Source organism: Podarcis liolepis, assembly GCF_965112155.1.
Source record: "Podarcis liolepis genome assembly, chromosome: 7".
Lineage (NCBI taxonomy): Eukaryota > Metazoa > Chordata > Lepidosauria > Squamata > Lacertidae > Podarcis > Podarcis liolepis.
In genome coordinates this window covers 35,065,334-35,081,447 of record NC_139561.1, presented here as the reverse complement: position 1 = coordinate 35,081,447, position 16,114 = coordinate 35,065,334, and the positions used below count along the sequence as shown (strand labels likewise).

The window sequence follows — 16,114 nt, the reverse complement described above, 5'->3', positions numbered from 1 at the left end:
AAAGGAAGTCAAAAGCAGTTCAGAGCTAGGAGCAAATTCAAAGTGTATAACATCCAGCTGGGCAACAGAGTCTTATTACTGCCTTGCACAGCCGGATCAATTTTCATCACATGAAGAGGCGATTTGGTGTAGTGTAATGGATAAGAGTGCGAGCTGTGAACCAGTCAATCTTGGGTTCAAACCTCAGCCTAGTAGTGAACCTATCAGATGGCTGTAGGCAAGCCACTACCACCCAGTCCTCTATCTGTAAATGCCAGGATAGTTGTAAAGATTAATGAGGTTAATCAGCTGTGTCCAGTCAGGCAATTGGCAGGTGAAATTTCTGGCAGTCGCTATATCCTGACAAAGGTAGGATGGGGAATCCTAAACCTTACCTTCCAGAACTGGTGGAGCTGATGGTGGGGGTACTGATGAGTGGCTAACGGTCTGGGTGCAGGCTACTGGCATCAATAGGGGCAACTCAGCTGGGTACTCAGCACTGAGTTAGATGGGGCACCCCATCAACATCATCAACAGATCAGGGTGGAAATCCTTTTCTCCACTCTTATCACACCATGCAGTGGTCACTAGCACTTCTCACCTAGCAAATCTCACCAGCCACTGTACGTAACTCAGGAGAAACACTCTGAACACTGTTTAAATACTGTTTGAGATGCAGGCCACATCTCAAATTTTGAGAAAGGGCCATGAACGCCAGCTACAAAATGGCTGCTGTGGGGGCATGGCACAATGCAAAATGGCTGCCACACCTAATAAAACAAGCAAAGAGACAGGACCTCAAAATGGTATGGGCATGCTTCCTGGTCTTTGGGGGAAAGGCGCCTACATCAGCTATCACCACATTTGCTCACACAAAGAAGCTCTTTGCACCTCTCCTCTGCTTTGGGTGGAAGCGCAGGTATCCAATCCTGGCATCCACTGAAGCGTGAGCAAGTTTCAGGGAGCATTTCCAGGTAATAAAGGCTGAGGCTGTGCAAACAGGAACTGAGCAGAAAGAGCAAATAGATTGTGCAGATTTTTGAGGGGATACTTACTAAGACCTTTCACAAGAGCTGTAGGACGTAGGGTGGGCACACTTGTGCACACATGGATCATGTTTGGAAACCCATTATACAGGCTGAATATCAGCTTTGCATGCAATTTCCATCAGGAAATCAGTCCAGAATAAAATGCTGCAACCCGCAGTTGTAAATGGAAGATTGAATTACACATTGTGACTGCAAGATTCAGATTTGATTGAAACAGATTGTCAAAATTCTAACTTTGTTAAGACTAAAACCACATTTAAAAAACCAGCATTCAAAGGGCCATTTCTGAATCTATTCATAAAAAGAAATGGTGGGGACTGTGAAATCTGTTGTGACTCATTAACAAGGACTTGCATGGACATTTTGTATGCATTTTGAACATGTACAGCTCCTAGCACAACAATAAGGGCATTATTCGTTATTAATGGTAATCCCTGCTACACATACATGTACACACACAAAACCAACAAAGTAAATTCCATAAAAGAATGCAAGGTTTTAATGCACAGCTTGTAATACCACTAAAAAACCCCCCACTATTCCTGCTGAGATTAAGGCTTTTATATTATTTTGAAAGGCACTGATTATCCAAATCAATCTATATGGGCTTTAGAAGCAGCTGAAGGATGATGAATGAAAATGGTATGAAAGGAAAAAGTCACATTTAAATGACAGTTTGAAGTTCTACCAACCTATCCTTTATTTCCATGACAGCACCATGAATTTTTGTTTCACATTTGTTTCCCATCCCCTCTTCAAACAGCTCAGAGAGGGTAGCTTCCACAGGGTTACATTTTTCTTCTCACAACAACCCCATGAGGTAGGATAAACTGAGAATAGTGATAAACTGAGAGTAGGAAGCCTGTCATAACTCCCATTGGCCTAAGAGAGCATGGCCAATGGTCAGAAATAAAGTGAGTTGTAGCCCACCAAATCTGGAAGATTACAGGTTTCCCCATCCTGGAGCTTCATAGCTGAACATGGATTTGAACCACAGTTTCCATATACAAAGCCAACACTACTAAGACTGAATGTCGAACAGAGCAATCTCTGCTGCTAGAATATTCTGAAATTGCAACAAGTTGTTTAGGTTAGATTACTGCAATATATTATATATGGGACTGCCTCTGAAGACAGTTCAGAAACTTCAGCTGCTGCAGAATGCAGCGGCCAGGTTGCTCATCGGGGCAAGACAGTTTGAGCCTATAACACCAATCTTGGCCTAACTGGCTGCTGATTAGTTTCCCGGCTCAATTCAAAGTGCTGGTTTTGACCGATAACACCTAAAATGGCGCAGGACCACAATACCTCAAGGACTGCCTCTTCTCATATGAACTGACCTGGACCCTACAACAATCATCTAAAGCCCTTCTTCATATGCATCCTCCATGAGAGGCTTGGAGGATAGCAAGCACAAGAAAGGGCCTTTTCTGTGATGGCTCTCCACTTATTGAATGCACTCCCCAGGGAAGCTTGCCTGGCGCCTTTGTTACATATCTTTAGGTGCCAGGCAAAAGCATTCCTCTTCTCCCAGGCCTTTGGCTAATTGAGCAATCTATGGCATTTTAAACTGGGGGGTGGGGGGATATTTTGTTTGTTTGTTACTATGGGGTGTGTTTTTGTGTTTTTATATTGTAAACTGCCCAGTGGTCCTTGGATGAAGGGCGGTATAAAAATTAAATATATAAGTAAAAGGAAAAGTTATGGGTCACCACATATGATATTTTAAAAGCAACCTTGTGGGTGAAACCTTAGATGTAAAACAATCCAGATGCAATCCACAGAACATCTCTTAACTAAGTTGTATGGAAGACAGGCTAACCTGGTGTAGTTAGTGTCTAAAGCATTAGGCTAGGACTAGCAAAACTTGGGGAACCATAGAACACACTTGGTGACTTTGGTACATTCCCCTTTCTATCAGCTTAACCTACCCCATAGGGTGATTTTATGAAGACTGTAAGAATACCTTCAACATGTTCTAATGATTCATGGGGTTGGTGAATTCATACCTCATCTGTATTGTAGATAATCTGCAAACCAGATGATATCATCTCAACTAGGTAGAGGAGGAACAACGACACAGCATTTATCTGTTAAAAGGAAAAAAGGACAAGAATGGTCAGACAGTAAAAGAAATGACCCTCAAAGCAAAAATGAATCACCTATTATATCTCATGTTGAGTTTGTGCTCCCACTTGAATAAGAAGTCCTGCAGCAAAGTTGTCAAAAACAAAAACAAAAAACGGAGGTGGCTAAAGTGAAACTGTCAGAGTGAGCAGAAAGAACAGGAACAGATGGAGAATTAATGCATGTCCTGTACATGAAGGGGTATGTAAGCTAAGAGCTGTTGGCTTGCTCCTGTAATTAACTATCATCTGTTGATATGGCCCATGGGAATATTAAAGCACACTTGGGGCATCAGGAGATGTACACACACACAATCAATGTTGCTTACAGCGGAATCCACACAGCATCTGTTTTAGAAGGTAAAAAAAAAACTTTTACCTGCAGTTGGAAGTTGTGAAATTAAGCAAATTAAGTTGTGAAATTAATCTAGCTAGCTAGCTAGCTGTTTTTTGGTCTTCTGTTTTAAACAAGCAGGGATTTATTTCAGTGCCATTCATGTCAAAATGCTTCTAGTAGATGCAAATGACAGTGCAGATGACAAAGCAAAAAGAAAAAATATACAGTGGAGGATATTACTGCATCAGGCAGTATACCTCCATCTCCCACCTTGTAAACAAAACATTCATGCAGCCTCCTGCAGAGGGAAATATTAGTCTCAATCAACTCTTCCACATTTGATTAATAGAGTTTAAATTATATTTACGAAAAATGAGTTGTTTTCTTCTGTTAACATAATTATCCATTAGATATCAGCATCAACTGCCGTAGCACTGCCAAGATATTGCATCGTAGGGGCAAAAAAAAAAAAAAAGGTAAGTTATCAGAGAAATGAATGCACACAAAATACAATCATTTCACAGCAGCTTAGATTACATGTTGCTTATTCATGCACCTTCCATTTGGAGATAACAGAATAGTTTCAATTTATTTATTTTTAAAAGAATTGTAACCCTCCTTTCCTGGCAGTTAATAACAATAAAATGAAGAACAAGCAATTAATTACAAACAAACATCGCTAATAAAATGGCAGGAATAAAAAGAGCAACTGCCGTTAAAATAGAAAGTTTGAAACAGCAACAACGACTAAGCAGATTATGGTCTGGTGCCGAAAAATCATGAGAGGAGGCACCACGCAAGCAGCCTTGGGTAGGGCATTGAGGGTGCTACTACCAAAAAGGCCCTTTCCCCATTTTCCAACCACTTCACCTTGATGGGGGTACCAGGAGGAGAGTGTCTGAAACCATAACAATCTGGTTTATACAGGTGCATGCCTCTTTAAGCACCCAGTTCTAAGCCATAGAAAGATGCAAAGTCTGAAACCAACTGTGCTGACTAGGGCTGATGGGAATTGAAACCCAAACATCTGGAGGGCACCAGGTTGTAAATGCCAGATAAAATGCTAGTAGTTATTCTAAAGGTGATGATATGTATTATGACTAACCAGTCACAGGAATCACTGTTTTATGCTCACCACAGGTTACATCCAAAAATCTTTATGATTATGGCCACATTATTGCCATATATTTAAAGCACTATGCCACTTTAAGCAGTCCATGGTTTATCCCAAATACAGTGGTGCCTCGCAAGACGAAAAGAATCCGTTCTGTGATTCTCTTCGTCTAGCAGTTTTTTCGTCTTGTGAAGCAAGCCCATTGACAGATTAGCGGCTTTTAGAGGCTTATCTGCTGATCGGATCAGCTGATAAGCAGCTTAGCGGCTTAGAAAAAAGGGGGGAGGGGAAAAACCCCGCAGGAACTCGCAAGGCATTGTCGTCTTGCGAAGCAAGCCCATAGGAAATTCGTTTTGCGAAGCACCTCCAAAACGGAAAACCCTTTCGTCTAGCGGGTTTTCCGTCTTGCGGGGCATTCGTCTTGCGGGGCACCACTGTAATCCTTGGGAGCTGTAATTTAAGGGTGCTGAGAGTAGTTAGGAGACCCCTCTCTTCAAAACAAAACTACGATTCTCAGAGCAGTTTACCAATCAATCCCTTTTCACAGAGAACACTGGGAACTGTAGCTCTGAGAAGGAAATAGGGGTATCACAACAACTCTCCTCACCTTTAACAGACTACAACTCCCAGAATCCTTTGGGGGAAGCCAATGTGACTGCTTAAAATGGTGTCACAGTGCTTTTAAATGTGTGGTCTGAAGGTGTCCCCAGGCTGCCCATGCCTAGGGGGTATTTGGACTCATGATTCTGGAAGAGCAGCCCCCCTTTGAAACCAATTTTGAAGCTGAAGGAAATCTCATAAGCACTATGAGCACAAGATTGGCATGCCACAAAGAAGTACGTCCAAATTTCCACTAGAGATGTGCAAGACTCTGGTTCCCCTGGAGTAGGCCTCTAATTTAGATGCCAGACACGGGTTTGAAAACGGCAGCTGGACCATTTTCTGAAAAGTGGTCTTAGCTCTGCTGTTCTTGCAACAACATGTCTATTCCTAAGAAGTACATCAAAAAATCTAAGAAGTACATCAAAAAAGGTAGACAAACGATGCCAATAAATGGTGATGACTAAGTTCGATGTGAGAAGGCTGGTTGAAGGTATCTGCAACATTCAGTTCAGTTCCTTTGTTTCAGCTACTGGCCATGACAAATGAAAAAGTAGAATACTAAAAATAACACAATAAAACACATCAGGCAGTAAACAAAGAAATCCACATAAAAGAAAGCCTACAATGTATCAACAGCTCAATGCCAAACTAGGCTCAGCAGCAAACATAATGATTACAATCTGCAATACTGTGAGTCAAAGTAATTTTGAAGAAGCTTGCAGCCAAGGCAAAAGTAGCCATTCTAGTGAAAATTTCCTCGTGGCAATTATCCAGGAGAAACTCTAATTTCCATTGGCTGGACAAATAAATTTCTGACCATAAGCAAACATGACAAAAGCAGGAAGGAAACTGCATTTGTAAATCACAGAAATGTGAACTATGAAAACCAAAGCTAAAAATTAAATGAAAAAGCAGTATCAGAGTACATTAAGTCATTTTTATTAATTAAGCTGTTTCCTAGTAAGTGAAGCTAAAACATGTACAAAATTACAGCATACAGCATCAGATGTTCTCAAATTTTATTTATAATACAAATGGTTTTTTAAATATATATATACTGAAATTACTTGATGACAACAGCTTGTGTTGCTTCAAAGAAAGCAACTTTTGGCCATTGTAGTGCTATTTTATTCAATAAGATATACAGCAGAGAGTTGGGCTACAAACAGCTTGCTTTTATTGGTATGTTAAAGCGGGAAAATCAATTTGCCAAGCTCCAGAGTTTGGCACATCTTTAAAGAACTCTGGTCTTTAACTGAGCAGCAGGGGAAAGGAACAATACTCAAAGCCACTCAGTCCCTGAAGTATATTTAAGAATTTTATTTCATACCTGAAGATGTCCATATTCCTTGTGGGACAAGACTTCATCACCTGTGTGGGCACTGAAAACAGAATGGAGGCATTTGGATGGCTTAGGGTCTTGCTTATATTGTTGAACCTTTAGAGAGAGAAAACAGAGATGATACTCCTAAATAAATATACAGATTATTATGTTTCTATCATGAAAGTATCACAAGGCACTGAAGATTATAATTGTTGGGTTAACATTTTTTATCAAACAAAAACCCCATTATGCAATGTAAAACACTATACTCTAAATATAAAGCTAATTCTAAAGATCACCTACTGGAGCGGTAAAACCCATATTCTTACCAGTCTTATGAATAAGAGCCAGACAGCAAAGGTGGCAGGATCCATCTCCAAACATAAGCTTTCTTCCACATGATTGTTAAGGGTCCAGAATGGCCTATCACATCAATGGACTGGAAAGCCTTCCCTTTCTATGCAATTTCCACATGGCAATGGAAAATGTGGCATTATTATTATTATTACTTTGGCGAAAACCACTGATTTCATTTTGGGGTCTTTCCTTCCAGCTATTTTTATATCTTCCCACTAGAATTCTCACTACAGAGAGATCAGAAGCAGGTCAGATTCCCCTGTCTTTCCACCGTTCCCCTTTTTGAAGGAGAGCGAGCTGAGTGGCAAAACCAATATACCCTGTGGTGATTTCAATGTGAGAAGTCCTTTTAAACCTAGCAGTCTAGACTCTTCCTGACTCCCAAAGTGAGTGGGGAAGGAAGGGGTCATGGAAGCCCAAGGCCTTCTCTGGATTGCTCAGGATTATTTTTTTAATGATTCCCCTCCGCAATCACTTCTCAATTCCCTCTGTGCCCCTCTAGCCTCGTGCTATAGATAGATAGATTCTTTATTGTCATTACACTAGTGCAACATTGCACAAGTGCAACGAAATTGGATGCCATCCCTTAAAAACAACAAAAGCAAAACACAACAACAACCAAACAAACCACCTTCCAACCACACCCACACCCACACCCATCAAACTCCCAGGTCTCACTATCGAGTTACAGCATTCAAAAAGGCCACAGCTCTTGGATAGAAACTGTTTTTCAGTCTATTTGTCCTTGACTTGATGTTTCTATACCTCCTGCCAGAAGGCAGTAGTGCAAACAGACTGTATCCCGGGTGAGATGGATCCTGCAGGATGTTGTTTGCTTTCCTAAGGCAACGGGAACCGTACAGTTCTTCCAAAGGTGGGAGAGGGTGACCAATAATCCTTTGGGCTGTGGTTATGACCTTCTGGAGCACCTTCCTCTCCCTAGCTGTACAACTGGAGAACCAAGCACAAATACAGTATGTAAGTATGCTCTCTATGGAGCCTCGGTAGAAGGACACCAGCAGTCTCTCACTCAGATTGTTCTTTTTTAAAAGTCTGAGGAAATAAATTCTCTGCTGGGCCTTCTTCACCAGAGCAGTGGTATTTGCGCTCCAAGTCATGCCCTGATCCATAGTCACTCCCAAAAACCTGAATTCCGCCACCCTCTCCACCCGTTCCCCGTTGATGTACAAGGGCTGAATGTCCGCCTTTTTTTTCCTGTAATCCACCACCAGTTCCTTGGTCTTAGCCGTGTTAAGAGCCAGATTGTTCTCTCCACACCAAACACAGAGCCGCTCCACCTCGTCCCGATAGGCGGACTCATCCCCTCCTGAAATGAGCCCCACCACCGTAGTATCATCAGCAAACTTGATGATTTTGTTGCTGGAGTAGATGGCTGTACAGTCATACGTATAGAGAGCATAGAGCAGGGGACTCAACACACAACCCTGTGGTGAGCCGGTGTTAAGGCTAAGGGCTGTGGACACATGTGACCCTACTCTAACCCTCTGAGAACGTTCTGACAAAAAATCCAAAACCCAGAGACAGGTGGAGTTGGGGAGTCCAATCGTCTCTAGCTTGGACACCAGTCTATGGGGGAGGATAGTGTTAAAAGCAGAGCTAAAATCCACAAACAGCAGCCTCACATAATTCCCCGGCTGCTCCAGATGGGACAGAGCAGCATGGAGAGTGATGGTGATAGCGTCTTCTGTGGATCTATTTGCCCTGTATGCAAACTGGTAGTTGTCAAAAGTTGATGGAAGACAGGAAATAATATGACGGCGCACCAGTTTCTCAAAACACTTCATGATGATTGGAGTCAGTGCAACTGGTCTGTAGTCATTCAAACTACTGATTGTGGATTTTTTGGGCAGAGGGACAATAGTTGACGACTTCAGGCAGGGTGGGACAATAGACTGGTGTAAGGACTTGTTGAAGATCTTAGTAAAGACCCTCGCCAGCTGATCCGCACAGCCCTTCAACACCTTTCCAGTGATGCCGTCAGGTCCAGCCGCCTTCCTCGGATTCACCATCCTCAATATTTGTCTCACCTCGTGCTCCTCTACAGTGAATGAGGGGCCCCTATGGACTGGTGGCTGTAATACCGGCGTCTCAGGTGGCTCCTTCTCGAAGCGAGCAAAGAAGAGGTTAAGCTCCTCCGCCAGCAAAGGGTCACCGTCGACAGCGCCAAGGTTAGGTTTGTAGTTGGTAATATGCTGAATCCCCTGCCACATCTGTCTTATGTGCCCCTCTAGCCTCGTGCTATGGTTCCCCATTTACACATTTTTCACCTGTGGCCCCCATGGAATATCTTGGGGGCCCCCAGGGGGCCATATGCTCCCCGGTTGAGAAACACTGGCCTGGAACCTAGCCTGTGGGTTTTTTCCTCCCCACATAGAAAGTGTAATAGAGAACATAAGATATTTAATTAACTGAGTGGTTCATCTCATTGATCTTTGGTGCAGGTGATGAAAATGAGTAATTTTGCTACCCTAAGAAAGGTAGCTATCTTCACTAGACAACTGAAACAAATGCTTTATCATCAGAATCAGGAACTACACTAATCTCTTCTATGAATCCATCCATCTTTATTATTGTTTAACCACAGACAATTCTAACTTACTTGAACTGGCACATGGAAAGTAATAAATCCTGGGCATATGCAATCAACAGAAAAAGGCTGACATGACCAAATGAGGTCAACCACCATCATTTTTTTAAAGTCAACAAAAGTATACCCCTGTAAATAATACTGATATTTGTAAATTATACAAAGCACGTAATATCTGCAAAAAACTAAAATAAAAATGTAGCAGTGTGGAGTGCTCCTTCTGAGGATTCTATGAAATCTTGCCCTTTTCCAGGAAATTCCATTAATGTTCCATTCCCCAGTTTTCCATTTCCTCCAGTGAGCATTACATACCCAATTGGTTGTCAATGGGCAATTTGCCCCCTTTTTGCAGATTTTTTAAAAAAAGATCTTCTGCAAAATTTGGCATTCCAAAAGAATTTCATCTTCCCAATCAACACCTTTTGTATCATTTATTATTTATATTATTTTCTTTATTTTCAGTGTGTACACTCCAACTAACAATTACGCAAGGTGGCTTACAATAGAAATATAAAAGCAGTATCCAACAGCAACTTCAGCAAAAGCACAGAGCAATCAAGAATGTGCTGTGTTGGCAACTCCACCAAAAGGCAGTAGCAGCCATAATACATGACAAAGAGCCTTCAAAGGTTTATTTCCGCTTTGTTGGACTATCTGCATCTTAGATTACTAACCAGAAACAGCTTTCAAAAGGTGACCCATCCCTCACTCCTCAAATAAGATATGGATAGATAGATAGATAGATAGATAGATAGATAGATAGATAGATAGATGATAGACATACCGTATTTTTCGCCCTATAGGACGCACTTTTCCCCTCCAAAAATGAAGGGGAAATGTGTGTGCATCCTATGGGGCGAATGCAGGCTTTCGCTGAAGCCTGGTGGTAAAAGCTATTCAAAAGTGGAATGGACTCCTTCAGAAGGCAGTAGACCCTCCTTCCTTGGAGGTTTTCAAGCAGAGGTTGGATGACCATCTATCATGGATACTTTAGTTGAGATTCCTGCATTGGCAGAGTATTGGCCTAGATGACCCTTGGGGACCCTTCGAACTCTACAATTCCATGATTCTATATATTTATTTGTCAAATTTGAATCTTGCCTTTCCAACAAATCGTGCTCCAAGAGGCTAACAATAATAAAACAAATACAATGCAAGATTATATAGAAATATAACACTGGGCAACTATTTTTTACTTTTTGAATGTTGTCTAGATTTCTAAAACTGATTTAGGGTATTTTTGCACTGCTGAATCAGGAAATGGCATCCGTTTCTCTCCATCAGGTCAGGTTTACTGTAAACTGAATGGTGGGAATTGATAAAGGTAAGTACATGTAAATTGCATGTTGCTTCACCATTTTTCAAACTTCAGGGCTTGAACTTCCGTTTCTTGGAACTCCTGGAATCCTCAGCGGCAGGGAGGTCTCTCTTCAGAGTCCAGCAGTAGTCAGCCATCATGACTGCGTCCCAGCGACCCTGATACCTGGTCTCCATCTCTTTCATGCCCTGATGGAATCTCTCCCCCCTGCTCATCACTCATTGAACCCAGGTTCTCAGGAAACCGGTCCATATGTGAAAATAGGTAGTGCATCTTGACACTCATGTTGCAGCCCAGGTTTCTGAAAGTAGTCAGCATGTTGTTGACAAGTTCTGCATAGTTTCTGGCCTTATTGTTGCCAAGAAAGTTCTTCACTACCAGAACAAATGCCTTCTACACTTCCAGTTCCACTTCGTTCATTGAGTTTCCGAACTCTGGATCTCTGATGAGCAGATGGATCTGAGGACCGTCAAAGATGCCAGCTTTCAACTTCTCCATGGTCAATCCTGGAAAAGCCTGGCACAAGTAAGTGAAGCAGTCACCATCCTTGTCCAGAGCCTTGGTGAACTGCTTGATTAAGCCGAGCTTGATGTACAGCGATGGGAAGAGTATTCTGTCTCTGTCCACCAGAGGGTCGTTGATGACGTTCCTTTCTTTGCAAGGCACCAATTTCTCCTGCACAGGCCAGTCCTTCTTCATGTAATGCTGAGCACGGTCCCTACTATCCCACATGCACAGAAAACATGGGTACTTGGTGAAGCCAGACTGTTGTCCCAACAAAAAGTTCACCATCTTTAGGTCAACACAAATAAACCACTTATGCTGATCCCAGTCACATCAACAGCGCGGAAGTAGCAGTCAGTGACATGGTTTTATGACTTCAAACTGATCCCTTTTCGACATAATCACCCAGAACTATCGGACCTGAATACTTCTTGTCATTAAAATAATCATTTCCAATCAAAACAATTATTCGACATGGCATTTTACCCCCACCAACTTCTTCTAAAATGCTCCACACAAGCGTACATGTGAACAAAAACGTAAAAAAAGACATGTGGCCATAGCTCAAAAACTTGACCTGATTGAGCAAAACCAATGTGATTTGTGGATTCAGTGCATCAGATTTGACCTAAATCAACTGAAAAAACGCAGACAACAAATTTGTTGTTGACCAGTGTAATTGACTAATTAAGTCACCACTGCTTTGGACACAACTCCTCCTCAGAATGATGCCACTCTACCTTACAAAAGACATTTTAGTTTTTCTAACCTCCACTGAGGACAATGCTCTTTCAGCAGTTACTAAGTTCTCTTTGCAAATATATTTAACACAAAAGCCTGCATACTCAAAACAATGCATTGGAAGTGTAACAGAGAGCTGCTTATTCTCCAGTTCCAGAAAATGCTCTCGGCAGCTTCAGTTCTGAGATCAACATTGATCTTTTTTTCATACCAAAGACATCTCAACATGTAAAGATTGTATCAGTTTAGCAAAGCAATATGGGCCTCAAATAATATTTCAGTGCTTTATCATTTGTATCTCCCTCTAATACACATGAGATCAGAGCTTAAAAATTTCAAGACAACCATTATGCAGAGGGAATACTAAGTACAAAGGTATAAAAAATTATTTAGAAAAAGAAACAATGAAGGAAACAGTATCAAGGTCCTTAAACTCTGAAGCTGTTAACAGACAACCAATTTAAAAATACTAGGTAAAAAGGCAAAATTGATAACCTTTAATGATTAGGGAGGCATGCTATTTGGGGATTAACATAAATATTACAGGATTAGTATAAAGCAGGAATGAGGAATCCATGGACCTCCAGATGTTGGTATACTACAATGCCCACCATCCCAGCATATTGGCCATGTTGGCAGGGCTGATGGGATTTGTACGCCAATGACGACTGGAGAGCCACAGCTTCCCCATTCTTGGTATAAAATGAAGAAAAGCATTTAACAAGTTTTGGACAGATGCCAGAAAATGCGCTGGTTTGTGTGTGCGCACATGTGCAAACACACACACCACTAAGATTACAATATTATGTGCACTAGGCAAGTTGCATTAAATTCAGTGGGACTAATTTCTAAGTAAGCAGGCACACTATTGGGCTAAGGGTCCCAGCCTGTTAGAATTATCCTTACACTTTTTTATGAGGATTTCCAACTCTCATGTTCAAGAAGAAGAAACATATACCTAATAATCAGAAGTGCATCTGAGTGAGGTTCGGGCTCAAAAGTACAGAGAAAATGGTTTAGCAGTATGCTGCCTTAAATCAGGTCCATTGAGATACACCTTGGGTATTTGCTAGAACATTCATGCTGTAAATAAATGATGAAGAAGACGAGGAGGAGGAGGAGGAGGAGGAAAGGTCCAGATCCATCTAGTCTAGTATGGCCTGTTTTGTTCTGAATGTTGTTGTTTAGTCGTTTAGTCGTGTCCGACTCTTCGTGACCCCATGGACCAGAGCATGCCAGGCACTCCTGTCTTCCACTGCCTCCCACAGTTTGGTCAGACTCATGTTTGTGGCTTCGAGAACACTGTCCAACCATCTCGTCCTCTGTCATCCCCTTCTCCTTGTGCCCTCCATCTTTTGTTCTGAATAGCAATGGTATTTTTAAATAACAGGGTAAAGGTAAAGGGACCCCTGACCATTAGGTCCAGTCGCAGACGACTCTGGGGTTGCGGTGCTCATCTCACTTTATTGGCCGAAGGAGCCGGCATACAGCTTCCGGGTCATGTGGCCAGCATGACTAAGCCGCTTCTGGCGAACCAGAGCAGCACACGGAAATGCCATTTACCTTCCCGCCAGAGTGGTACCTATTTATCTACTTGCACTTGACGTGCTTTCGAACTGCTAGGTGAGCAAGAGCTGGGACCAAACAACGGGAGCTCACCATGTTGCGGGGATTCGAACCTCTGACCTTCCGATCGGCAAGGCTCTGTGGTTTAGACCACAGTGCCACCCGTGTAATAACAGGGTAGGTGGGGTTAAAAAAAATCACACCTATGACCTATCCTACAAAAGGATATGGATAAAATTGGATAAACCCTCAAATATGTTGCCTTGAGCTCCTTGGAGAGATTATATATAAAATGTGATAGATAACCTGTATATCTACTATTTACTTAATAGCTATCCATGCATTTTTGTTATTCCTATTTGCTTTGGAATTGCTATCTTCAGCATGGCACTGTGCACCATCAAATAACAGCTTACAGAAAGTGTTTAGCTTATGCTTACCAAAAGCTTAAAAGCTAAAATTAGAGAAAACACAGGACTGCAAACTCAGTTCACTTGTGCTATTCCATTTATGATTAAGTGAAGCTTATTGCAGGCATCTTCAATCTCAAGATATTGACATTGCTCACATACATAAAATGAAAATATAGGCCATGGTGTAACTATTGGTATATTAGATTACTCCTTCAAAATTCATCAGTTATGGCGAGATGAGTTGGATTTTTACACTGCCATGCTGTAAATGACTGCCACCATTAGCACAACTGGTTACCTCTTTGTACTCTGGAATGAAATTAGTTCTACTGTAGCATAACATTTGAAAAGATCTTTCTTGATAATGATGTGCAATGTCAAGCCTGGGTAGACAAATTATAGGCTTGTTAAATAGCTCTGCCATCAACTAATGAATACATTCACTTTCCTATTTGTTATCATTTTAATGCATTCTTTTCTTGGCAGAGTATTCTCAGGTTAGCTGCATGCATAGGTATCTCAAAGACTGAACATATGGAGAAAGTGTGTGTGTGTGTGTGTGAGAGAGAGAGAGAGAGAGAGGGGGGGGGAGGGGAGAGGGATTCAAATAAGACAAAGAAATATTGTTTCCCAAAGTCCATAAATGGAAAAGATCAATTATGAAAACTGAGCCATACAGTGATATTTCTATGAACACCCTGTCTGCAAGATATTACCCAGGTCATGAGTGCATCCATTTCCCTAGCTGGAATGTTCAAACAAAATCCACTTGAATGATGACATCTAGACAGCAGGTTAAGGCTAGTTGTAAGACTGTGGAGGCCCAGCTTCAGCCCCACAGGGAAGGTTGGAGGCAATTATCTGCCCAGGCTGCTTTATTTGGCAAATGGCCATAGCTCAGTGGTAAGGCAGATACGCTGCATGCAGAAGACCCCATGCAGTGATTGTGAAGAAGCTTCTGCGTGAGGGAAATATCTGAAAGACTGAAAGACTTTGAAAGACTGAAAGACTTTAGGGAATTAATGTTACTGTTACTTTTACCTTTGTTGACTGGAGGGAGCCAGGGGAGACAGAAGACAACTGGAGTAGAAGGTATTACATTGATTTTTTCCACTATATCATACTATGGCCTTGGAAGGATATAACAAGAAAAAGAGACCTGGAGGTCAATTACAGTCTCCAACCCTGCTAATTCTAAAACAATATAAAATTGACAACTTCATGCTAGGTAGTTCTGGCACCCTGGCATCCTCCCTTTCTACATTGATGTACCATGATTAACACAAGGTCGAGTTTGTTTCTTACGGATCACTTTATTACACTGTTTAAAAATATATATATGGGGAGGGGTGGGGAAGAACACCTAGAAAAGTGAAAGGCTTGGGCATGCCTAAAGTAGCTTTTTGATCCCAGCTTTTCTGCTCGTGATAAAGTATTAGCGGGAAACTAAGACTTTAAAAAGTTATTATATGGAACATCCTTCGTTATCTTCAAGCAATATCCAATAATTACCCTTCAGGAACAAGTTCCAGTTTCATTACAGGGAAAATGGTCTCCACATACAGAGTAAATGGAAGGAAAGAAAGTTGTTCCATTTTTGAAGAGCAAGACAAGATCCTCTTGGGGACATGAGCTCATAAATAATCTTTCCTGAATTATCTCTATCAAAGATGTTTGCACAGCACCTTGTCAAATCAACCCATACAGAAAGGAGAGAAATACCTTACTTAAAGGAGACCTTGTCACATTGAATTTTTCAAAGCAGATAGATAAATAAAAGACATGTCAAGTGAATCATTCTTTTAATAGCATGGTCTGAATCCATTCTTAAAGTTCCATGCTATTTTTTTTAAGGTTTAATGAATGGGGACAATGTGTTTTTTTAAAAAAAAAAATACAGTCATACCTCGGAAGTCAAACAGAATCTGTTCCAGAAGTCCATTCAACTTCCAAAACGTTCAGAAACCAAGGTGCAGCTCCTGCAGCCAATCGGAAGCTGCGGAAGCCACGTTGGATGTTTGGGTTTGTGGCATTCGGGAGCCAAAACGTTCGACTCGCAAGGCATTCGGGATCCA

At 41.6% G+C, this 16,114-nt stretch overlaps 1 protein-coding gene across 9 annotated transcripts in view; it reads right to left on the bottom strand.

Annotated features, from left to right (window-relative positions):
• Positions 1 to 16,114, bottom strand: part of PHKB (phosphorylase kinase regulatory subunit beta) — a 139,042-nt gene that overhangs the window by 83,796 nt on the left and 39,132 nt on the right. For all 9 annotated transcript variants that reach the window (XM_083513565.1, XM_083513566.1, XM_083513573.1 and 6 more), the window contains 2 exons: positions 6,539 to 6,646; positions 3,038 to 3,118 (listed from right to left, as the gene is read on the bottom strand). In XM_083513565.1, the coding sequence (XP_083369691.1) occupies positions 3,038 to 3,118; positions 6,539 to 6,646 (189 nt within the window). The remainder of the gene's footprint in view (positions 1 to 3,037; positions 3,119 to 6,538; positions 6,647 to 16,114) is intronic.